The sequence below is a fragment of the Ranitomeya imitator genome, chromosome 3 (genome assembly GCF_032444005.1).
Source record: "Ranitomeya imitator isolate aRanImi1 chromosome 3, aRanImi1.pri, whole genome shotgun sequence".
In the NCBI taxonomy this organism is placed as follows: Eukaryota; Metazoa; Chordata; class Amphibia; order Anura; family Dendrobatidae; genus Ranitomeya; species Ranitomeya imitator.
Window position 1 is genome coordinate 380910479 of NC_091284.1, and position 25926 is coordinate 380936404.

General features: G+C 42.0%; 1 protein-coding gene across 1 annotated transcript in view; it reads left to right on the top strand.

The window, feature by feature from the left end:
• Window positions 1-25926, top strand: part of LOC138670004 (cell cycle control protein 50B-like) — a 90700-nt gene that overhangs the window by 50289 nt on the left and 14485 nt on the right. Inside the window, exons 3-5 of the mRNA XM_069756961.1 lie at window positions 6797-6901; window positions 10426-10533; window positions 24255-24345. Of these exons, the coding sequence (XP_069613062.1) occupies window positions 6797-6901; window positions 10426-10533; window positions 24255-24345 (304 nt within the window). The remainder of the gene's footprint in view (window positions 1-6796; window positions 6902-10425; window positions 10534-24254; window positions 24346-25926) is intronic.

Genomic DNA, 25926 nt, shown 5'->3' on the forward strand with positions numbered 1-25926 from the left:
GCAAATACAAAAGAAGAAAGATTCTATACTCTTGATGTCAGACGTACTGTACTACATTATTTAGAGCAAACCAGCTCTTGCAGAATTGACCAAAATCTATTTGTCCATCTCTCTGGACAAAATAAAGGGAAGAAAGTAGAGAAAAGCACTATTTCTAACTGGATCAAGAGAGCTATAGCAGAAGCATATCTCGCTCAAGACAAAAGTCCCCCAGTGGGGATCAAGGCCCACTCAACTAGATCCACTTCAGTCTCCTGGGCAGAAAGAACAGGTGCATCAGCAGAACAGATCTGCAGGGCAGCTACATGGTCTTCGTTACATACTTTCTCCAAGCATTATAGACTCCACCCCCTCATATGATAAGCAGCTCATATAGAGAGCCTGGTGCGGACGGGGTTAGCATTCTCAGCTCTGCTACATTAGTAACATAGTAACATAGTTAGTAAGGCCGAAAAAAGACATTTGTCCATCCAGTTCAGCCTATATTCCATCATAATAAATACCCAGATCTACGTCCTTCTACAGAACCTAATAATTGTATGATACAATATTGTTCTGCTCCAGGAAGACATCCAGGCCTCTCTTGAACCCCTCGACTGAGTTCGCCATCACCACCTCCTCAGGCAAGCAATTCCAGATTCTCACTGCCCTAACAGTAAAGAATCCTCTTCTATGTTGGTGGAAAAACCTTCTCTCCTCCAGACGCAAAGAATGCCCCCTTGTGCCCGTCACCTTCCTTGGTATAAACAGATCCTCAGCGAGATATTTGTATTGTCCCCTTATATACTTATACATGGTTATTAGATCGCCCCTCAGTCGTCTTTTTTCTAGACTAAATAATCCTAATTTCGCTAATCTATCTGGGTATTGTAGTTCTCCCATCCCCTTTATTAATTTTGTTGCCCTCCTTTGTACTCTCTCTAGTTCCATTATATCCTTCCTGAGCACCGGTGCCCAAAACTGGACACAGTACTCCATGTGCGGTCTAACTAGGGATTTGTACAGAGGCAGTATAATGCTCTCATCATGTGTATCCAGACCTCTTTTAATGCACCCCATGATCCTGTTTGCCTTGGCAGCTGCTGCCTGGCACTGGCTGCTCCAGGTAAGTTTATCATTAACTAGGATCCCCAAGTCCTTCTCCCTGTCAGATTTACCCAGTGGTTTCCCGTTCAGTGTGTAATGGTGATATTGATTCCCTCTTCCCATGTGTATAACCTTACATTTATCATTGTTAAACCTCATCTGCCACCTTTCAGCCCAAGTTTCCAACTTATCCAGATCCATCTGTAGCAGAATACTATCTTCTCTTGTATTAACTGCTTTACATAGTTTTGTATCATCTGCAAATATCGATATTTTACTGTGTAAACCTTCTACCAGATCATTAATGAATATGTTGAAGAGAACAGGTCCCAATACTGACCCCTGCGGTACCCCACTGGTCACAGCGACCCAGTTAGAGACTATACCATTTATAACCACCCTCTGCTTTCTATCACTAAGCCAGTTACTAACCCATTTACACACATTTTCCCCCAGACCAAGCATTCTCATTTTGTGTAGCAACCTCTTGTGCGGCACGGTATCAAACGCTTTGGAAAAATCGAGATATACCACGTCCAATGACTCACCGTGGTCCAGTCTATAGCTTACCTCTTCATAAAAACTGATTAGATTGGTTTGACAGGAGCGATTTCTCATAAACCCATGCTGATATGGAGTTAAACAGTTATTCTCATTGAGATAATCCAGAATAACATCCCTCAGAAACCCTTCAAATATTTTACCAACAATAGAGGTTAGACTTACTGGCCTATAATTTCCAGGTTCACTTTTAGAGCCCTTTTTGAATATTGGCACCACATTTGCTATGCGCCAATCCTGCGGAACAGACCCTGTCGCTATAGAGTCACTAAAAATAAGAAATAATGGTTTATCTATTACATTACTTAGTTCTCTTAGTACTCGTGGGTGTATGCCATCCGGACCCGGAGATTTATCTATTTTAATCTTATTTAGCCGGTTTCGCACCTCTTCTTGGGTTAGATTGGTGACCCTTAATATAGGGTTTTCATTGTTTCTTGGGATTTCACCTAGCATTTCATTTTCCACCGTGAATACCGTGGAGAAGAAGGTGTTTAATATGTTAGCTTTTTCCTCGTCATCTACAACCATTCTTTCCTCACTATTTTTTAAGGGGCCTACATTTTCAGTTTTTATTCTTTTACTATTGATATAATTGAAGAACAGTTTGGGATTAGTTTTACTCTCCTTAGCAATGTGCTTCTCTGTTTCCTTTTTGGCAGCTTTAATTAGTTTTTTAGATAAAGTATTTTTCTCCCTATAGTTTTTTAGAGCTTCAATGGTGCCATCCTGCTTTAGTAGTGCAAATGCTTTCTTTTTACTGTTAATTGCCTGTCTTACTTCTTTGTTTAGCCACATTGGGTTTTTCCTATTTCTAGTCCTTTTATTCCCACAAGGTATAAACCGCTTACACTGCCTATTTAGGATGTTCTTAAACATTTCCCATTTATTATCTGTATTCTCATTTCTGAGGATATTGTCCCAGTCTACCAGATTAAGGGCATCTCTAAGCTGTTCAAACTTTGCCTTCCTAAAGTTCAATGTTTTTGTGACTCCCTGACAAGTCCCCCTAGTGAAAGACAGGTGAAACTGCACAATATTGTGGTCGCTATTTCCTAAATGCCCAACCCCCTGCAGATTTGTTATTCTGTCAGGTCTATTAGATAGTATTAGGTCTAAAAGTGCTGCTCCTCTGGTTGGATTCTGCACCAATTGTGAAAGATAATTTTTCTTGGTTATTAGCAGAAACCTGTTGCCTTTATGGGTTTCACAGGTTTCTGTTTCCCAGTTAATATCCGGGTAGTTAAAGTCCCCCATAACCAGGACCTCATTATGGGTTGCAGCTTCATCTATCTGCTTTAGAAGTAGACTTTCCATGCTTTCTGTTATATTTGGGGGTTTGTAACAGACCCCAATGAGAATTTTGTTACCATTTTTCCCTCCATGAATTTCAACCCATATGGACTCGACATCCTCATTCCCTTCGCTAATATCCTCCCTTAAAGTGGACTTTAGACAAGACTTTACATAGAGACAAACCCCTCCTCCTCTCCGATTTTTACGATCCTTTCTAAACAGACTGTAACCCTGTAAGTTAACTGCCCAGTCATAGCTTTCATCTAACCATGTCTCGGTTATTCCCACTATGTCAAAGTTACCTGTAGATATTTCTGCTTCTAGTTCTTCCATCTTGTTTGTCAGGCTTCTGGCGTTTGCGAGCATGCAGTTTAGAGGATTTTGTTTTGTTCCAATCTCCTCACTGTGGATTGTTTTAGAAATGTTCTTACCTCCCTTCTGAGTATGTTTTCCTGGGTCGTCTTTGTTCGAGTCTAATGTTTTTCTTCCCGTCCCCTCTTCTTCTAGTTTAACGCCCTCCTGATGAGTGTAGCGAGTCTTCTGGCGAATGTGTGTTTCCCAGGTTTGTTGAGGTGTAGTCCGTCTCTGGCGAGGAGTCCATCATACCAGTAATTCACACCGTGGTCCAGGAATCCAAATCCTTGTTGTCTGCACCATCGTCTTAGCCAGTTGTTTGCATCAAGGATCCTGTTCCATCTCCTGGTGCCATGCCCGTCTACTGGAAGGATAGAAGAAAAAACTACCTGTGCATCCAGTTCCTTTACTTTCTTCCCCAACTCTTCAAAGTCCTTGCAGATTGTCGGTAGGTCCTTCCTTGCCATGTCATTGGTGCCAACATGTATCAGAAGAAATGGGTGGACGTCCTTGGAGCTGAAGAGCTTTGGTATCCTATCGGTCACATCCTTGATCATCGCACCTGGAAGGCAGCATACTTCTCTTGCAGTTATGTCCGGTCTGCAGATGGCTGCTTCGGTGCCTCTCAGTAGTGAGTCTCCCACCACCACCACTCTTCGTTGCTTCTTGGCTGTACTTTTTGCTGTCACTTGTTGCTGTGTGCCCTTTTCTTTTTTGCTTGCTGGTATTGCTTCATTCTTAGGTGTGCCATCTTCATCCTCTACAAAGATTTGATATCGGTTCTTCAGTTGTGTGGTTGGTGATTTCTCCATGGTCTTCTTGCTTCTTTTGGTCACATGCTTCCACTCATCTGCTTTTGGAGGTTCTCTGACACTTTTTGCACCTTCTGTGACCAGTAGAGATGCTTCTGTTCTGTCTAGAAAGTCTTCATTCTCTTTGATGAGTTTCAAAGTTGCTATTCTTTCTTCCAGACCCCGCACCTTTTCTTCTAAAAGGGCCACTAGTCTACACTTCTGACAGGTGAAATTGGATTCTTCTTCTGGTCGATCTGTGAACATGTAGCACATGCTGCAGCTCACCAAGTAGGTTGTCACATCTGCCATGTTGCTCCTAGATCCTGCTGAGTTGCTGTGTGTTTTCCTTCTTGTGTAATCTACTCAGCCAAGCTCTCTTGCAATAATGTCCTACAGGCAAAAATTCGCGCGCCTTACGGCGCGCGGTTTGGTGATGCTTTCGAAGCAGCTGGTCCCGGCTGTACCCAACGATCTTCTAGCTTAGGGAGACTTCGCTTCTCCCAGAAGGCACCTGGAATATGCAAATTAGCCTCCTGAAGCTTGAATCCCTGGTTTGAATCTACACATTACAAAAAAATTATCAGAACGGCTGCACCCAGTAACCTGATACATCGTTTGATTCAGGATCTCTTTGCCTACGTCATGTTGCTCTCGGACGAAGTAGCAAAAAACTTCTGACAGGTTCCCTTTCAAGTGATGGAGAAAAAATTAAAATATATTTGCATTTTTCGAGAACCGTTTTCGGAATATGGAGATTCTTTATTGCGCCCTGAGCAGACATTTTTACTGATACCAGTTTTAGCCTTTTATTGGAATATTGCGCCAGCAAAAAAAAAAAAAAAAAGTAATTCTGATTTACCGTATCTACTCGAGTATAAGCCAAGGCACCTAATTTTGCCACGGAAAACTGGGTAAGCTTATTGATATAAGCTGGGTATGCATTGACCCCACATCCATGTCCTGCTGTGTGGCTCCCCCTGTTGTATGTGTGCTCAGCGGTCACGTGGTACTGCTCATTAAGGTAATGAATATGCGCTCCACACCTATGGGAGTGGAGATGCGTGCATATTCATTATCTTAATGAGGGGTACCCTGTGCCCGCTGAGCACAGGAAGAGCTGCCAGGACGAAGATGCAGCGACTGTGCGAGGAGGGTAGGTATGATGTCTTCTGTTTGCCGATGACTGCAGCTGTCACTGTGCCACAGTCGCCGGCTCCTGCTGCTACTCCGCCATTCCCCCTCGCTCGCCGTCTTTCTGGACAATGACTCGTGTATAAGCTGAGATTAAATAATAAAGACATTCGTATAGGCAAAAACAAATAAAAAGGATAACATACAGTCTTAAGAATTAGAGCTTCTAGCAGAGGAGAATGCTGCCTGAAACAGACAGATCTGCAATACTCATTGCTTCTCCAGGGATCGGATATGGATATTCCTTAGATGACATGTTATAAAAGGTCTACCAGACCCCTCTCACTTCTCCCTCAGCTGAGATCAGAGTACGGCTAATTAGATTTTATTCGAAACCAGTTTTAGGCCAGATGTCTGCTGTAATATTTTCCCCCAGGAACCTCCTAGAAAAACAATATGGCCGTCTTCTTACTGAATATCCTTTAAGCATTCTATACATGCCACACATGAATGATATATCCATAAATCAAGGAGAGACTGCACTCTTGTGGGTTGCCAGCTACCAAAACGTTCACCCACAAAAGCTCCTTGATCACGGATATATCCACGGATTGTGTCAAACTCAGATTTGATAGATATGGCATGGGAAATATGGAACTTCCTACTTGTTAATTACTCTGTATACTCCATGTCTGCTATCCATCAGATAACCTGCTTCAATTACCTGCTCATGGCAGGGGGGTGCAGGCAGAGATCCAATGTCCTTGGATCTGTATAACTTGTAACTCCATATATGACACACAGTATTGCAGTGTAAAGTGCAAATCGTGATCCTCTGAGCCCCATCCACACACTCTTTTCAAGGATGTTTATTTACATTTTATTGTGGGAATGGGTTATTAATGTTTGTAGTCTGTCATGAATTTTGGTAACCGTTGTGTTCTTCTTGTAGCAATCATTCAGGCTTTTTTTTTTTTTTTTTTCCGGACGGTATACTCCAACCAAAAAAAAAATCTGAATGGAGACGGTCTGCAAAGCTTTTAAAGGGAATCTGTCACCTCAGATTGGCGGGGCTATGTAAATGCCCTGTGTCCGGTCTGATGGGCAGTGTTTCTTCTTCTTTCCTCCACGCCATCCTTCCCTGTTGTCCGCAATATTTTCGGGAATTTGATTGTGTACTCCATAGTTTGCACGTGCGCAATGCAATCTTCGCTCGCGCATGCGCAGTATGTTTTGCCCAACTGTGGGCAAAGCCGAAAAGCATTACCAGTGCACTATGTTACGGAACACAGCAAAATACTTCCAGGATGTTTACCTATTGATGGTAGCATTCTTATTTTAATATGTATTTATGTAAAGAAAATATAATTTTTTTCCCCCCCAAAAAAATTGTACCAAAAAGTTTTGACATTTATTTGCCATGAACACTGCAAAAATGATAATTGCAGAATAACAAATTCCACAAATACCATAACAGGGACATTTGTTAACCAATAAGCTACACTTATCTTTGCTTGGCACCTTTATGGCTTTCCATACAGTAATTTATAATTATATATTTTTTTTCTTCTTAGTATGATTACACAGGTGCCCAGCCAGGAGAACCTTGCAATAATTGTGTTAATGCCTCCGACCGCTGCCTCTGTGACTTTACCTTTAATATAACAGAATTCTTTCCGGTAAGTTCCATTGTGTTGACTTTATTATAATGACAATTTTAGTATACACCACAATTCTCATGTCCACATGGTCGTGGACTTCTGTTAGCGTGTTTTTCTTCCAAGCTCTATGTAGAAACAGGAGGTCATTTTTTCCTGTATGAGTCATCAGTCACTGCAAAAGTCAATGGCAATGGGAGGAGAGAGCAGCTGGTGGGTCAAGAGTTGAAGAAAGGAATGATAAATGCAGGGAAAAGAGACTTCCTGTTTCTCCATAGAGCAGAGAAAAGAGAAGAATTAGCTGTGTAGAAAGGCTAAATGAGCAATTGTAAGTACACAATGCTATATAATATTATTGCAATATAATATGATTGCAGTATATTAAGAGTCTATAAACCTTCATGGGAGATCTTCTTTAAGAAAACGGTACATTGGATTCATCCAATCAAAGTTGTCTTGGACTAGGTATAAACCGTGCCCTTGTTATGGTGGACTACCATTTTTTTGCCAAAACCAGGGCAAGTGATATTTTAGGCCTTTTACATGGTGGTATGTTAAAACCTTTGGTATAAATTGTTTTTTCTAGAAAAATTAAAGTTGATGTCGAAAGTCAGCAAACCCAGTGTACTACAGTATATGTCATATCTCGGTAGAAGAAAAATAAGAAAAGTCAGTTCACCTGCATCAAGACTCTTCCACATCTATTCCCGCACAGAATGGCTAGAGCAACTGGTTGTATGACATGGACAAGAAAAGTAATCCAGCGGGAAATAATCTTGAATAAAGGGTCACATGTTTATTAGTCCAAAATTATAAAAAAGGAATTAAGGGGTAAACCTCAACAGCACTTGACAGCATTATGCACAAACAATAGCATTTAGCCAACGCGTTTCGACATCCGTCTTATCCATGGCCTAGTCCCATGAAGATTGAGTGAGTTCTTATAGTTTCTCTTGCTCCATTGCACAGCTGTTTCGAATAGTGTCCATTAATTTAGAAAAACCTATCTGCTGGCTATTGGGATATACAAGGGAACAGATCTTGAGAATACAAATACAAAGCAAGATAACACATTGTGAAAACATCACACAAAGGGATTAAAAAGAATAATGAAGGAAAAATACCCAAAGAATACAAAATTAATATATTAATATTGTAGGATGAGATCCTGTCTATGGTTTAAGCCATGTGGTACTCTTGTTTCCAGAAGGAAATCCAAAAGGCCTCCCAGTTCAGGAGTTTCCTTCTGTGAACTCGGCCTCTGTAATGTCTGTAGACCTTTTCTATACCACAGAAAACAAAACCAGAAGTATCTCCTTTATGGACATTCAAAAAGTGTCTTGATACAGCTGACGAGGAAATAGCCGCAGGGTTAACTACATCAGATAAGTGACGTCTAATTCTCGTTTTTAATGGGCATGTAGTGCATCCCACATATTGGAATTAGCAAAGCGTACATTCAATAGGGTAGACTACATAGTTATCATTACAATTAATAAAATCATTAATATGAAATTCCATGAAATTAACCCGTGATTGATATATATTTGTTTTCCATACATACTGACACACTGAGCAGCGTTGGGCACCACAACAAAAAACAAACAAAAAAAAAACACCTTGACATCCAACCATGTTTTCTTTCCTTATTTCTTAGATTAAGATTGATTACTATTATATAGACATTCGAGAAAAAGAGGAGGGGGGAGAGGGAAGGTTAGGAGCTTGACACGCCGAGACATGCATCTGTAAGCCGTTGCAAATGAATGTAGCTGGTGGGTGCCGTACCTGCTGGTGATTTCAGCTGAAGTAGAAGAAAGGAAAAGGGAATATCCAGCACATCCATCCAGTGTAAGTAAAATATCCAAAATTTATTAGAGCATTTTAAAAAACAATATTAAAAAAAGAGACCCTCTGTGCCTGACGCGTTTCTGGCGCACCACGGCGCCCTTAGTCATAGGAACTAATACCATATAGATGAACAGGTTTATATATAGCAAGGAACCAATCAGACATGGCAATCAATTACATTGAAAAAAGCTGCAGCTAAACACACATAACAAGACTTTTTTTTTCTATATCAAATACATTGAAATTGCATGAATATATACTTTAAATTGCCGCAAAATCTATCTGTTAGTTCAATATATGTAAAAAAGGTCATTCCTGTAATTCATACCGTGTGGATGTTTAGTGTCTAAAGTCAGAATCCAAAAGTTTTCCCGCAGTGCTAATTGTTTCTTCCAATCTCCACCTCTAGGTGACTGACTAACCCTTTATATGCCTATCAGATTTTTGATTTTTTGGCATAGAAAGGGTTAGTCAGTCACCTAGAGGTGGAGATTGGAAGAAACAATTAGCACTGCGGGAAAACTTTTAGATTCGGACTCTAGACACTAAACATCCACACGGTATGAATTACAGGAATGACCTTTTTTTACATATATTGAACTAACAGATTTTGCGGCAATTTAAAGCAGGGGTCCCAAACTCCAGTCCTCAAGGCCCACCAACATGTCATGTTTTCAGGATTTCCTTAGTCTTGCCCAGGTAATAATTGCATCACCTGTGCAATGCAAAGGAAATACTGAAAACATGACCTGTTGGTGGGCCTTGAGGACTGGAGTTGGGGACCCCTGATTTAAAGTATATATTCATGCAATTTCAATGTATTTTATATAGAAAAAAAGTCTTATGTGTGTTTAGCTGCAGCTTTTTTCAATGTAATTGATTGCTATGTCTGTGATTGGTTCCTTGCTATATATAAACCTGTTCATTTATATGGTATTAGTTCCTATGACTAAGGGCGCCGTGGTGCGCCAGAAACGCGTCAGGCAGAGAGGGTCTCTCTCTCTTTTTTTAATATTGTTTTTTAAAATGCTCTAATAAATTTTGGATATTTTACTTACACTGGATGGACGTGCTGGATATTCCCTTTTCTTTTCTTCTACTATTATATAGACTAGGCGACAATATAGAACTTAATGTTGGTGCATTTTTTGCTGTATAGTGTTGTTGATTATCTGTGTCAGTTTTGTCCTGATTTAATATAGGAATATATTTTTTAATAATACTAACTGTCTCCAAATTGTGGACTGTAATCAGATGTGAATGTAATGTATTCCGATGTTGCTTCTACATTTTTTTTCTTTTTTTATCGTTCTATAAAAGAATTTACCCTTTAATTCCCTTTTTTATATTTTTTGACTAATAAACATGTGAAATTTTATTCAACGTTATTTCCCGCTGGATTACTCTTCTTTTTCATATGTAATATCTCTCCAACAATACATGAACATCATCCTTTTATATTAGAGAGTTAAGGTTTACTTATGTAAGTTCTATCATGCCATAAAATGTGAGCTTTATGAATCTATTGAAATCCCAGCTCCTATACATGCCATGAAGTGTCATTCTAGTGTGTCTTGACATGCAATTAGCCTATTTCTTTTTTTTTTTTTTGAGTAGTTCCAATTTCCAATTGATGCTGTATATATTCTAGTATCTTGGTTTATATTCATGGTTGTAAAATCCTCTCATTCTAGGCCCCTGTTTTTATGTACTATGAATTATCTGACTTCTACCAAAATCATTATCGCTATATGATATCTAGGGATGAGAATCAGTTAAGTGGAGACCTCGATAGCCTAAAGGTAAGAGCAAACTTTGATAATCATGATGAATATAGATTTTGTGTTACTTACAAACATTTGGCTATGATGAGAATAGACATAAGCATGTAAACCAAGATCGAATACAGGTGTATTAAGTGGACATATCCCGATTTTAGGTTGGTGTAAATCAACCAAGTGGCTCTAGATATCTCCACCAAAAGCATCGTGTAGTGAATACTGTTATTACTACTTATTCACTTTGCTGGCAGGCTAGAACACAGAGCCTGCCTCACTACCAAAAGCTTTACTATACCAGCACTTTTTCCCATTTTTGGCCACTAGTTCTCCAAGATGTTTGGTACAACGTCACTGCCAAGGTCTTTCAAAAAGTGTGTGCAAGTGTACCTAGAAGAACTGATGCTTTGCTGCTGATTTGAAGGCAAAGGGTGGATACACTGAAATATTGATTTTACTTAATTTCTCTTTTCTTTAAATTTCCATTTTAATTTATTTTTCTCAATCAACACGCAAAATGAAAAAAAAAAAAAAAATCTTACTTTGCATTGTTTTTCTATAACAAACTAAATATAACCGACACGTGTATCCAAAAGATAGAGCTGTATATCACTCCTCAACATTGCAATTGTAACACCAAGAAGGAAAAGGCAAGATATTATGTAAATTAGAAGAACAATAGAATTGTCAACGATATTCGAATGATAAAGAAAAATGGAAACTCAATTTTTAAAACACTACGATTTATTCAGTATCAAATATGAGCTCCACAACCTGAAATATATACACACACTTATAAACATTGGCATGCTATCAGTAAGGTTAATAATGGTTGCCTGAAGAATGTTTAGCCACGCTGAATGCACTTGGCAGCATGTGACATCCCTGATGTGCTCAATGGGAGACAAGTCCATAGACGATGCATGGCACATTTGAGACTTGAAGGTTGTCCACAGTAACACGAGCAATATCTGGTCTGGTGTTGAAAAAACATGGTTCCACGACCAAATCAATGTAACGTTCAGCTGTTGGTGTACTTGAAATGAAGACTAGAGGGTCCGGCTACCATAATCCCCAAGTAGGGTCGATATCATGTTTATCGTGTGATTTCCATAATTCCACGATGTTTCCTTCTTGGTTTTGCTATTTCAATGTTGAGGAGTTTATATTTTCAACGATCTTATGACACCCTAATCTAGGCAACAAACAGAATGAGCTTGTCACCAGTAGGTTTCAGAACAAGTTGTCAAACAGAACGAACATACTTTAATAAACTAAACTAAACTGAGGCTTTCTCAATCCTAAGTAGTAATGAATGATCTCAATGTTTCAACAGTTATCACAAATGTAACATTTTGACATGTTACAAATTGAGATTTCACCATGGAAACTAATGTAATTCTGTGGTCTTGATAACTGTTTTATTAACAGTAGTGGAAAACATTAGGATGCCCCTGTTGTAATTGCAATGGATACAAATGATTAAAACCATTTAAAACTTATTAGAAACATTAGGATTTTTTATGCATGTTATAATGTAAAACATATCTAACCCCTTTCTGACATTAGATGTAATATTCCGTCCCTGTGCCTTGGGTCTAACTGACCAGGGAAGGATTATTATGTCTGTGCGATCGCCTGAGCACACGGGGGATATTGGGGCGATTCCCACTGGGTGTTGGCTGATTCTGACAGCTGACACCCGGCACTAAGTGGTTGCCACATTCATATTCATTTGAAATAGACAAAAACCCGACGTTTCGACCCTCCTGGGTCTTACTCATGGGGTTACTGAAAAGCAAAGAAACTGTATAAGACAATGTTTTACATAGGGCAACATTATAGAAAGAGAAAAAAAAGGGGGGGGGGGGAGAAAATTACAAGAGGAGAACAAAACAAGAAAACAAAACATTACATGCAATAATAAAAGACCAATAAGAGAACGAGAAGAACTATTACGTACAAAGCAACCTAGAAGGCGAGGTAGTATGGTCAGGAACAACAAAAGGTTCTAGTAACAGGGTATAATAATAAACAAGGTATAATAATAGAGAAGCATGGTAATGAACTGTACAGTGTATTACCTCAAGTCCTTTGACATAGATGCATAATAGTGGCAGTGGTAGGGGGTATACGACCGATCCCTTGTTAAGGCACAACCTGTCATAGTGGCAAGATGACATAATTAAATAGGAATGAAGAGTAGGGAATGTCGATAGAGCCTAACGGAGGAGGGTGGGATCCGGACACGTGTATCCAGTGTGGCATATATTAGAGAGTAGTGTCAGGTTATAGAGATAGGAGAGGAATAATAATGCTACGGGGGCCTAAAAGGGCAGATAGGAGATAATGGGGTTAGTCCAGCCATAGAACTGATAGGTGTAGGGTACTGGGATAAAGTACCATAAAGGGGAACCACAAGAGCATTTGAAACTAGCAACACACGGGACAGAGTAAACTTATGCTGTACCTTATAATAAAGCCAGTCCGGGCAGAAGTGTCCCGGGAGCACAGAATCTGGGTGGTGAGGGCCGTTAGACACCTAGTGGGTCTGTAAAAATAGGTACAGGTACGAGGGGTCAGAGGATGATATCAGGAAAAAAAGCTCTCAAAATGTGGTGATGCAAAAACTATTTTTTTTTACAATAAATAATGTCTTTTAGTGTGTGACAGCAGCCAATCATAAAAACTAATATAAATCTGGTATTGCTGTAATTGCACCGACCCGAAGAATAAAGTTGCCTGATATACTGCACGAGGAACGGCGTAAAAATAAATAAAACCATTTCTTCAGCTGCTGTTGGTGGTGTTTTCCCCCCATTTTGTCTCCCAAAGATTGCAGTAAGGCTCGGCGCACAATTATCCTACGCTGAGCGATTGCATTGGGGTTTCCATAAAAATCTCTGAAATGCATGATTCAGACGGAATCTCTGGCGGAAGATTCCCTATAATGAGGCAGATGAAGACACTGTGGACGCTGTCTGACCTGTGATCCGGCGGTGTCCGTCTTTATCGGATTGCATTAAAGTGCCATTGGCCACAGTTTTTTGCACTTCTGAAAAGGACACCGCTGAAGAGAGAGGCCAGAGTAAGGCCGGCCTCACACTCAGTGTATAAAAATACGGTCCGTAATACGCAGAAAAGTCCCCAAAGTAGTGGTCCGTATCTCATCCGTAGGCAGGGTGTGGCAGTGTATTTTGCGCATGGCATCCTCTGTATGTAATCCGTATGGCATCCGTACTGCGAGATTTTCTTGCAGGCTTGCAAAACCGACATACGGACATAGAATGGATCCATGTCCTCAAAAAATCGTAAAAAACATATATACTGTGTGTGTGTATGTAATAAATATATATATATCTATCATACAGCGCTAAATGGCTTAAAAGCTGGTAATTCAATTGCCGGCTTTGCTATCTTCTTTCCGAACCCAACATGATATGAGACATGGTTTACATACAGTAAACCATCTCATATCCCCCTTTTTTTTTTTTTTTGCATATTCCACACTACTAATGTTAGTATCTTCCAGATGTGCCTTTTCTGGGGTGACTGGGGGCAGATGTTTTTAGCCGGGGGGATGGGGGGGGGGCAATAACCATGGACCCTCTCCAGGCTATTAATATCTGCCCTCAGTCACTGGCTTTACTATTCTGCCGGAGAAAATTGCGCGGGAGCCCAATTTCCGCGATTTAACCCTTTAATAGCTAGAGTGCCCAAATTTTGCACATACACACTACTAACATTAGTAGTGTGGAATATGCAAAAAAAGGGATATGAGATGGTTTACTGTATGTAAACCATGTCTCATATCATGTCGGGTTTGAGAAGGAGATAGGAAAAGCCAGCAATTGAATTACCGGCTTTTAAGCCATCTAGCGCTGTATGAAATATTAATATATATACATGTGTCTCACTATATATATATATATATATATATATATATATATATATATCTCCCTATACTATGTGTGGACATTTATTTTAGCTATTCTATTGTAAGCTGTCAGTGTGATTTTACTGTACAACGCACTGAATTGCCGGCTTTTCTCTAGAACACCGCTGCGCATTTCTCGCAAGTCACACTGCTGGTCCATGTGTAATCCGTATTTTTCTGGCCCCCATAGACTTTCATTGGCATTTTTTGCGCAATACGGTGACAAACGCAGCATGCTGCGATTTTCTACGGCCGTAGAACACCGTATAATAAGGATCAGTAAAATACGGCTGATAGGAGCTGGGGCATAGAGAAGCATTATACCATATGCAATCCGTATTTTCAGCACCTCTCTTACATCTGTAAAACACGCTAGTGTGAGGCCGGCCTAACTTTGCTGCCTCATTATAGTGAATTGCTCCTTCAGTGGTTTCATCTGTCACGTCACTTGGAGACTCAGATGGAAACCCCAAAGTAAGTGGTCAGCGTAGTGCACCGGATAAATGTGATCCCAAACGTTATGTAAAATATTCCCAATAAAAGCTTCAATTCAATCCACAAAAAAGCTAGTCCCCACTCAGGCATGTCATCTGTTAATGGAAATATAGGGGGATTCCATGTTACTGGTAGCACAAAGGCTCTGGAAAAGTGAAATGGCGCCTCACTTGCCAGAAGAAATTCAGTGAATTCTGCGCTCTCAAATCCAAATGCCCCTCTCCCTTCTAAGCCCCACAGTGTACCTAAACCACATATTTCGTCCATGTTTGGCATTTCTGAAGTGATGACAGCCAGTCTAACTTACGTGTGCATGTCTCCAGAAACATGGGCTGGGCATAATTTTTTTTTCTTATGAGCGAATATACTCGTTACTTGAGATTTCCCAAGCACGCTCGGGTGACCTCCGAGTATTTTTTAGTGCTCGGAGATTTAGTTTTCAGCGCCGCAGCTGAATGATTTACATCTGCTAGCCAGCATAAGTACATGTGGGGGTTGCCTGGTTGCTAGGGAATCCCCACATGTAATCAAGCTGGCTAACAGATGTAAATCATTCAGCTGAGGTGAGGAAAACTAAATCTCCGAGCACTAAAAAATACTCGGTCGGCACCCGAGCGTGCTCGGGAAATCTCGAGTAACGAGTATATTCGCTCATCACTAATTATATTATATCATGAAAAAATAATCTCCGAATCACCAGGATCCGTTGAAGTGTTCCAGAGTTATTACGTCGCACACTAAAACAAGATCAGTTAATCGAAAGTCATGGGGAGAAAGTGTGTACTGCTATAAAGATTTGCTATTCAGGAGTCTGGAAATCATGGGTAACAAGTGGTATGAGAGCAGCACAGTTTAAAGGGAACTTGTCAAGTCCAAAAACTCTAATTACCAGCAGATATAGGGTTGATCTTCAGGTAAATGGTAAGATCATGCTAGGCTGTATAAGTAGGGCAGCAGCTACAGAGAGAAAATTAACTTATATCCTCCCTGTAGCCACTCTCTTCCTGTCATTGGGGTAGTGCATGGAGCGTTACGGTAACTGATCATTATACAGTGAGCGTGCTGTAATCACTCCCTGGCACTTTGACAGCCAGCTCTGCAAAGTGTGTGTGCAGCACAGGCTGTTAACTTGCTGGAGAGTGATTGCACCATGCTCACTGTATAGTGAGCAGTAACTATAACTGCTCCATGCAGCACCCCAATGACTGGCTTCCACAGGGAGCGGATAGGAGTAAATTTTCTCCTTTTATAGCAGCTGTTCCAAAAAGCCGAACATTATATTTTTAATGCTATTTACATGCAGATTAACCCTATAACTAAAGGTAAATGACGTTTTCGCACATGACCAATTTCTTTTAACCCCTTCATGACCCAGCCTATTTTGACCTTAAAGACCTTGCCATTTTTTGCAATTCTGACCAGTGTCCCTTTATGAGGTAATAACTCAGGAACGCTTCAACGGATCCTAGCGGTTCCGAGATTGTTTTTTCGTGACATATTGGGCTTCATGTTAGTGGTAAATTTAGGTCGATAATTTTTGCGTTTGTGTGAAAAAATTGGAAATTTGGTGAAAATTTTGAAAACTTCGCAATTTTCAAATTTTTAATTTTTATTCTGTTAAACTAGAGAGATATGTGACACAAAATAGTTAATAAATAACATTTCCCACATGTCTACTTTACATCAGCACAATTTTGGAAACAAAATTTTTTTTTTGCTAGGAAGTTATAAGGGTTAAAATTTGACCAGCGATTTCTAATTTTTACAACGAAATTTACAAAACCATTTTTTTTAGGGACCACCTCACATTTGAAGTCAGTTTGAGGGGTCTACATGGCTGAAAATACCCAAAAGTGACACCATTCTAAAAACTGCACCCCTCAAGGTGCTCAAAACCACATTCAAGAAGTTTATTAACCCTTCAGGTGCTTCACAGCAGCAGAAGCAACATGGAAGGAAAAAATGAACATTTAACTTTTTAGTCACAAAAATGATCTTTCAGCAACAATTTTTTTATTTTCCCAATGGTAAAAGGAGAAACTGAACCACGAAAGTTGTTGTCCAATTTGTCCTGAGTACGCTGATACCTCATATGTGGGGGTAAACCACTGTTTGGGCGCACGGCAGGGCTTGTAAGGGAAGGAGCGCCATTTGACTTTTTGAATGAAAAATTATCTCCATCGTTAGCGGACACCATGTCACGTTTGGAGAGCCGCCGTGTGCCTAAACATTGGAGCTCCCCCACATATGACCCCATTTTGCAAACTAGACCACCCAAGGAACTTATCTAGATGCATATTGAGCACTTTGAACCCCCAGGTGCTTCACAAATTGATCCATAAAAATGAAAAAGTACTTTTTTTTCACAAAAATTTTATTTTAGCCTCAATTTTTTTCATTTTCACATGGGCATCAGGGTAAAATGGATGCTAAAATTTGTTGGGCAATATCTCCTGAGTACACCGGTACCTCACATGTAGGCGTAAACCACTGTTTAGGCGCACGGCAAGGCTCGGAAGGGAAGGAGCGCCATTTGACTTTTTGAATGAAAAAATAGCTCCAATCTTTAGCGGACACTATGTTGTGTATGGAAGGTATGTAGTGTATGTCAGGTTGGTGTGTGTGTGGTGTAGTATTCACCACACACACACACACACACACACACACACACACACACACACACACACACACGACGTACACTATACCAGACCACACCAAACTGACGTACACTACGCCATACACACCCTGACACTACGTCAGGTTGGGTTGTGTAGTGTATGTTAGGTTGGTGAGTGGTGTAGTGTACGTCAGGTAGGTGTGTGTGGTGTAGTGTACACCACACACACACACACACCAACCTGACGTACACTATACCACACCACACACCAACCTGATGTACACTACGCAACACACGCCAATCTGACACACTACGTCAGGTTGGTGTGTGTGGTGTAGTGTATGTCAGGTTGGGGTGTGGTGTAGTGTACGTCAGGTAGGTGTGTGTGGTGTAGTGTACACCACACACACACACACACACACACACACACACACACACACACACACACACACCAACCTGACGTACACTATACCACACCACACACCAACCTGATGTACACTACGCCACACACACCAATCTGACACACTACGTCAGGTTGGTGTGTGTGGTGTAGTGTATGTCAGGTTGGTGTGTGTGTGTGGTGTTGTGTATATCAGCCTGGCGTGGGTGAGTTCTGTAGTGGAATATCAGGATGTGGCTAGTCCACGGACGTGTGATGAATTCTGAAGCATTCAGTCAAACACAGTGCAGGTTTGTCGGGACACGTTTCACATTGGAAACGAGTTTCCCTTCTTATCCCCCTTTTATAGCACACCCGGCACCTTTTTTTTGCTCTCCCCTCACAGGGAAAATGTTGCACCGGTACCATACGGGAACCTTGAGTTCCAGGGGTGCTGGGGCCCGCTCCTTCCACGCCTCCAATCAGGGCCTTTATCACCGCCTCCTGGAACTGAAGGAAGGTGTTGTTGGTCTGGCCTGCACATCGTGATAGCACGTATGCGTTATACAGTGCCATTTGTACGATGTGCACAGCCAGTTTTTTATACCACACCTTCGTTTTCCGCATGGCACTATAGGGCTGGAGGACTTGATCAGAAAGATCAACTCCCCCCATGTGTTTGTTGTACCCCAGCGCACAGTCCGGTTTGTGGACCTGTGCTGGGGTACCTCGAACAGTGCTGGCCGTGGTGCCGGGACCATGGATTGTTGTCAAGAAAAAGACGTCCCTTTTGTCTTTGAACTTGACCGCAAGCATGTTGCCACTACATTGGGCCCGGCTCTCACCCTTTGGGAGAACCTGCTCAATTAGTGACAAAGGGAGACCCCTCTTGTTTCTGCGCACAGTACCGCAAGCGACGGTAGCTCTGGCAGAGAGGGATTGAAAGAGTGGGATGCTTGTATAAAAGTTATCAACGTACAGATGGTAACCTTTATCAAGCAGTGGGTGGACCAAATCCCACACTATTTTCCCACTCACCCCCAGAGCAGGTGGACAATCTGGGGGCTGGATACTGCTGTCCTTTCCTTGATAAACTCTAAAGCTGAGAGTGTACCCTGAGGTACTCTCACAGATCTTGTAGAGTTTTATCCCGTACCTCGCCCTTTTGCTTGGCAGGTACTGACAGAACTGAAGCCTCCCTTTGAAGTGGATGAGGGATTCGTCCACACAAATTTCCCTTTGGGGAATGTACACTTCAGCAAACTTGTTGCTGAAGTGTTCGATGACCGGCCGAATTTTGAACAGTCTATCAAAATTCGGGTCATCGCGAGGAAGGATGTCCGTATTGTCCCTAAAGTGGAGAAATTTATGAATCGCCTCAAAACGTTTGCGATTCATAACCATGCCAAATATTGGAGTTTGATATAAAATATCAGTACTCCAGTATTGGCGAATTTCTGGTTTCTTCACAATTCCCATGTGAAGGACCAGTCCCCAATATTTCATCATTTCTACAGAGTCAACGGGATTCCAAGTAGAAAATGATGAACTTGGGTTTTGGGCAAAAAATTGCAGGGCGTACAAATTTGTTTGCTCCACCATGAGACTGACGATTGACTCCGAGAAAAAGACTTTGAAAAAGTCTATCTCCCGGAGGTTGGCAGTCTCAAATTGGATTCCTGATTGGGGAATGAAATCAGGAATCCGTGGAGCAAAGTTTTCAGGGATGGGGGTCCAGACGGGGGCACTAGTGCTAGGTTGGGCGTCACTAGCACTAGGTTGGGGGTCACTTACACTTGGCTCCGACTCTCCTCCCCTGGGCTCTGGCTCCACTCCCCTGGGCTCCGGACGATTTCTCGACCTGCGACATCTTGGGGGTGGCGAGTCGGTGTCACTAGGGGAGGAAGAGTGGGAGGAATACAGAAAAGTCACTATCAGCTTCGGAGGCAAGAAAGGAATATGCCTCCTCAGCTGAGTACAGCCTTTGTGACTGGGATGAGCGGGACATTGTGTGTGTGTGGTGCGTGTGCGTGTGTAAAAAAAAAAAATCTAAACTTTATTATAGTGTTGCGTGTGCGTGTGTATGTGCGAGTGTTTGGTGCAACTCTTCTGCAGGAGGAGGCTGTCAGGCGCGGGGGGACAGGAGGGGGCTGAGGAGATGCAGCGTCAGATGGAGATGAAGCTGGCAGCAGCAGGTGATCAGGGGGTGTAGGGGGTGATCAGGGGGGGCAGGGAGTGATCGGGGGGGGCAGGGGGTGATTAGCGGTGATCACTGAAGAGGGTGATCACCAGGGGAGGAGGGGCTGACAGACGCAAACGCGGTAGGAGAGAAGAAAACGCAGCAGCAGCAGCAGCAGCAGGTGATGAAGGGGGGCAGAGGGGTGGACAGGGGGGGCAGGGGGTGATCAGGGGGGGTAGGGGGTGAGCAGGGGGGGCAGGAGGTGATTAGCGGTGATCACTGAAGAGGGTGATCACCAGGGGAGGAGGGGCTGACAGACGCAAACGCGGTAGGAGAGAAGAAAACACAGCAGCAGCAGCGGGTGATGAAGGGGGGCAGAGGGGTGATCAGGTGGACAGGGGGGGGCAGGGGGTGATCAGGGGGGGTAGGGGGTGAGCAGAGGGGGGGCAGGGGGTGATTAGCGGTGATTACTGAAGAGGGTGATCACCAGGGGAGGAGGGGCTGACAGACGCAGGGGGCAGTAGGAGAGAAAACACAGCAGCAGCAGCAGGTGATAAAGGGGGGCAGGGGGTGATCGGGGGGGTAGGGGGTGATCAGGGGGGGGGGCAGGGGGTGATTAGCAGTGATCACTAAAGAGGGTGATCACCAGGGGAGGAGGGGCTAACAGATGCAGGGGGCGATAGGAGAAAAGAAAATAGAGCAGGAGCTGGTGATAAAGGGGGGCTGGGGGATGATCGGGGGGGGCAGGGGGGAGGGAGCGGAGGTTGAGGGGAGTGGAGGACAGGAGAGGGGAGGTACCTGTCCTCAGCAGCAGCGGTGGTACTGGCGGTAGCAGTGGGGGAGGCGGCGGTAGCAGTGGGGGATACGGCGGCGGCGCTCTCAAGCGGTATGCAGCAGCGGCGGCGGCGATCGCGGTGTCTGGGGGGGCAGGTGAGCAGTCGGGCACCTCGCTCCTCAGCTTCCACGGATGGGATGAAGCTGAGGAGCGAGGCAGACACTGTTTTTCTCCGCCCCTCCAGCTCTGATTGGAGTGCTAGCGTCACATGGACGCTAGCTCCAATCAGAGCTGGAGGGGGTTAAAAAAAAGTCACCAGGAGCGATCGTAGACCCGGGGGGGCAAAGCCACCCACCCTGGGGTGAAGTACAGGTCCCCCTGCACCTGCGGGTACGGTGACATTTGAATGACCCCGGTCACCGGACCCGCAGGGAAGCATTCCCGCCATGACGCCACATAGGCGTCATGGGTCGGATTGGCACCGACTTTCATGACGCCTACGTGGCGTCATGGGTCGGGAAGGGGTTAACTTGCATTTAAAGTTCTCAGCTGTAGTGGTTGGTGCAGCACTAGCAATGCATGCAGGTTTCTAGCAAATTCTCATAGCTTTTTGACTTTGTGCTTAACCCCTTGGACACCTCCCCCTGTTTGGTGTGGACTCCGGCGATGAGCCTGCACCTTGTCCAGCACATGACAGCTGATCTAAATAGCTGACATGTGTTTGGAACAGCCGCGGGTGGAATTTCAATTCACCCGTGGTTCTTAACATGTTAAGTGCCGCTGTCAAACTCTGACAAAAACAAAACCGGTTTGTCTAAATAAAGGAGTACCCCAAACAGCAATCATATGCCAAAATTATGGATTCAAACCATGTGGAAAATGTTCGTGCTGTGCTCGCACAACTTTTAATAAATCATTACAAACCACATTTATGGACTCAAGTGGGACAAGGAAGTTCCACATTAAAAGCAATATATCTTGCAAGACAACAGGAGTAATCTATATACTGAAATGCCCCTGCAACAAAATCTACGTGGGCCGGACAAAAAGGCGCCTAAGGGTCAGAATAAAAGAACATCTAGACAATATTTAATAAAGGCTTTAAAGGACATCCTTTATCCCGGCATTTTGTAAAATATCATAGTCGCTCATGCGCTGACGTTTCTTTTTTGGAATCCAATCAGTCCAGCAGAATGCTAGGGGTGGTAATTTTATAAAATTAAAGTCTAGGGTGGAATCCAAATGGATTTTTACCCTAGACAGCCTAGCCCCAAAAGGACTCAATCAGGAGATAGAGCAATATGCTTTTTAGTTCTCCAACCTGCCAATAAAACCATAAGCAATCACAAATGCATATTTTATTGATTTATAGCTACATTCGAAATACATACTATCCTTTAAACTCAATCTATCATGGCTTATTTAATTTTAACTTTACTATATGTTACACAAAAGTAAGGCAGCCCTACTTTTAATTGTTTTTAAATTCTCGATCAGGTGACCCTGACCTGTTCTTTTAGGTCCGCATATACATATATTTATTTTCTAGCCCATTATTCTAATAAAGGCATGTTTTTAAGATATTGTTCATATAACCCATATTTTCTGAATTGTTCCATCTATTCTATGATAAACACATCCAATACCTAGCAATATTCATTACTGCTTGAATAACCCATCACTCAATAATCCGCATAATTGCATGATATATATATATTTTTAATATGTGCAACAGATCTCGTGTGCACCTATTATTTGTTCTTGTTTTTATTGGAATGCCCAGTTTTGGTCTTTTTATATATTTGAACCCCAAAAAAAAGGTTTATTACAACCACTATTCTAAGCTCCAGGTAGTGGACCATCCATCTGATCCGCTCTGCAGGTCATTTGAACAGGCAAGGAAAGGGCCAGTGATACAGTACTATATAAGGATGGGCCTTACAGGGAACTGCAGCCCTGACGAAGAAAGATCGTATCCTTCAAAACATGTGGATTGCTTTGTCCCTTCACGCGCCCGTCCATCCAGCTGTGTGACGTCACAATTTTTTTTCACGCCCCTTTCACACTCCGCCACCGCTTCGGCGTCGCTTCCGGCCAGGGCACACCCGAAGCCGGCGGTTCAGCTTAGCTCCCTGTGACCAGCGAGGAGGAACATTGCAGGGGAGAACGCTCCTGCACTATCTCCCAACCCCACGGTCCTGCGGTGCGGGACCTACCACATATCATTTATCGGGAGAAGACCGACACACCTAGCCACTCTAAGATATCATTACGGATAAACACTGTAAGTGTATGTACGCAAACTGTCCTTTTATCAAAACATTCAATGTGTAGCGATGGATTAAGTTGCAACTGGTGCCATTATATTGCTCCCTGATTACCGGAACTGAACATCTTTTTCCTCAGTGCGGGTATTAAATCTCCCTATGTCCATCTTTATTTTTCACTCATAAACAAACCTTTTCAGCGCAGGTGACAACTTATATATATTTTAATGTTCTAATTCTAAACAGGGAGTTACACAGACCCTGTTACATCACCAGCAGCTCGGCCTCTAGTTTTATTCCCCCTTCTCACAAACCCCCCTTCCCCTTTTAAAGTTGGTGTAGCACCAGTGTGTACCTATTTTATCTAATATATAAAAAGAATTAATCCAATTGGTAAACGGCGTAGTATTGAAACTCCAGAATTATGTTTTTTTGGTCGCTGCAACATTGCAATAAAATACAATAACGGGCGATCAAAAGAACGTATCTGCACCAAAATGGTATCACTAAAAACATCAGAGCGGCGCGCAAAAAAAAAAAGGGAGACGCTACGAGTCTTGGAAAATGGCAACTTTTTTTTTTTTTTTTAACAAACTTTGGAATTTTTTTTCACCACTTAGATAAAGAATAACCTAGTCATGTTTGGCGTCTATGAACTCGTAGTGACCTGGAGAATCATAATGACAGGTCAGTTTTAGCATTTAGTGAACAGTAAAAAAAGCCAAATAAAAAATAAGTGTGGGACTGCACTTTTTTTTTTTTTTTGCAATTTCACCGCACTTGGAATTTTTTTCCCGTTTTTTATTACATGACATTGTAAAACCAATGGTGTCGTTCAAAAGTACAACTCGTCCTGCAAAAAACAAGCCCTCGCATGGCCATTTTGACCAAAAGATTAAAAAGTTCTGGTTCTGGGAAGAAGGGGAGCAAAAAATGAAAATGCAAAACCAAAAATACCCCTGGACGTTAAGGGGTTAAAACTGCGGATATGTTTATAGGCATCCTTGATCCACTCAATGTGTTTATATACCTTTACAGGGATATATGCCTTATTTGTGCTGAACCAAGTATTTTTTCCCCCTGATTTTTATTTTAGAATCCAGCCAATGAATGTGCCCCGTATAGAGTGGATTCTGGACAAAAGCCAATTGCTCCATGTGGGGCTGTTGCAAACAGCATGTTTAATGGTAAGTGTAATGCAATCTTCCTCATGCAGTTGGAAATATCATTTTACCTTTTAGTATGTGTAATTTCTGTTTAACATTTTTCTTTTTTTTTTTTTTTCAATTTACTGAAATGGATATTTTCAGAACAGAATATGCACCATGTAGTAGGTCATATTATTGTATTTCTATGCAAGATTAGATTTCATTTTCAATAAAATTGTTAAATTGCTCATTGCCATTGCTTCTGAAATTATTTGTGTCCCAGGTTTTATACTTGCACCCACTTCCGCCTGCTCATTCCTGAGGAGTGCCATACAGTCGCAAGTGAAAGTTTGGGCACCCCTGGTCAAAATTACTGTTATTGTGCACAGTTAAGCAAGTTGAAGATGAAATGACCTCTAAAAGGCCTGAATTTAAATATGACACATTTCCTTTTTATTTTAACCAAAAAATATTTAACATTTTAACCCCTTCATGACCTTGGGATTTTTCGTTTTTCCGTGTTCGTTTTTCACTCCCCTCCTTCCCAGAGCCATAACTTTTTTATTTTTCCGTCAATTTGGCCATGTGAGGGCTTATTTTTTTCAGGACGTGTTGTACTTTTGAACGACATCATTGGTTTTAGCATGTCGTGTACTAGAAAACGGGAAAAAAAATTCCAGGTGCGGTGAAATTGCAAAAAAAGTGCAATCCCACACTTGTTTTTTGTTTGGCTTTTTTGCTAGGTTTACTAAATGCTAAAACTGACCTGCCATTATGATTCTCCAGGTCAGTACGAGTTCATAGACACCTAACATGACTAGGTTATTTTTTACCTAAGTGGTGAAAAAAATTCAAAACTTTGCTAAAAAAAAAAAAATTGCGCCATTTTCCGATACTCGTTCATGATCTGGGGTCGGTTGAGGGCTTATTTTTTGCGTGCCGAGATGACGTTTTTGATAGCATTTTGGTGCAGATACGTTCTTTTGATCGCCCGTTATTGCATTTTAATGCAATGTTGCGGCGACCAAAAAAACGTAATTCTGGCATTTCGCATTTTTTTTCTCGCTACGCCGTTTAGTGATCAGGTTAATGCCTTTTTTAATTGATCGGGCGATTCTGAGCGCGGCGATACCAAATACGTGTAGTTTTTTTTTTATTTATTTTGATTGGGGCGAAAGGGGGGTGATTTAAACTTTTATATTTTTTTTTTAATTTTTTTCACATTTTGTTTTACTTTTTTTTTTTTTACTTTTGCCATGCTTCAATAGCCTCCATGGGAGGCTAGAAGCTGGCACAGCACGATCGCCTCTGCTACATAGTAGCGATCTGCTGTTCGCTGCTATGTAGCAGAAAATCAGGCGTGCTGTGAGTGCTGAGCTCCTCGTTTGAGTGGCAAATCGGAACCCCCACTTGAATGCAAAAGACCTTCAGAAAGAATTGGCAGCCTCTAGAGTTTTGGTACATTGTTCAAAGACAGCTGCACAAATATGACCTTCATAGAAGAGTCATCAGAAGAAAACCTGTCCTACCTCCTCACCATAAAATTCAGTGTCAGAAGTATACAAAAGAACATCTAGAAAAGCCTGATGTATTTTGGAAACAAGTTCTGTGGAACGATGA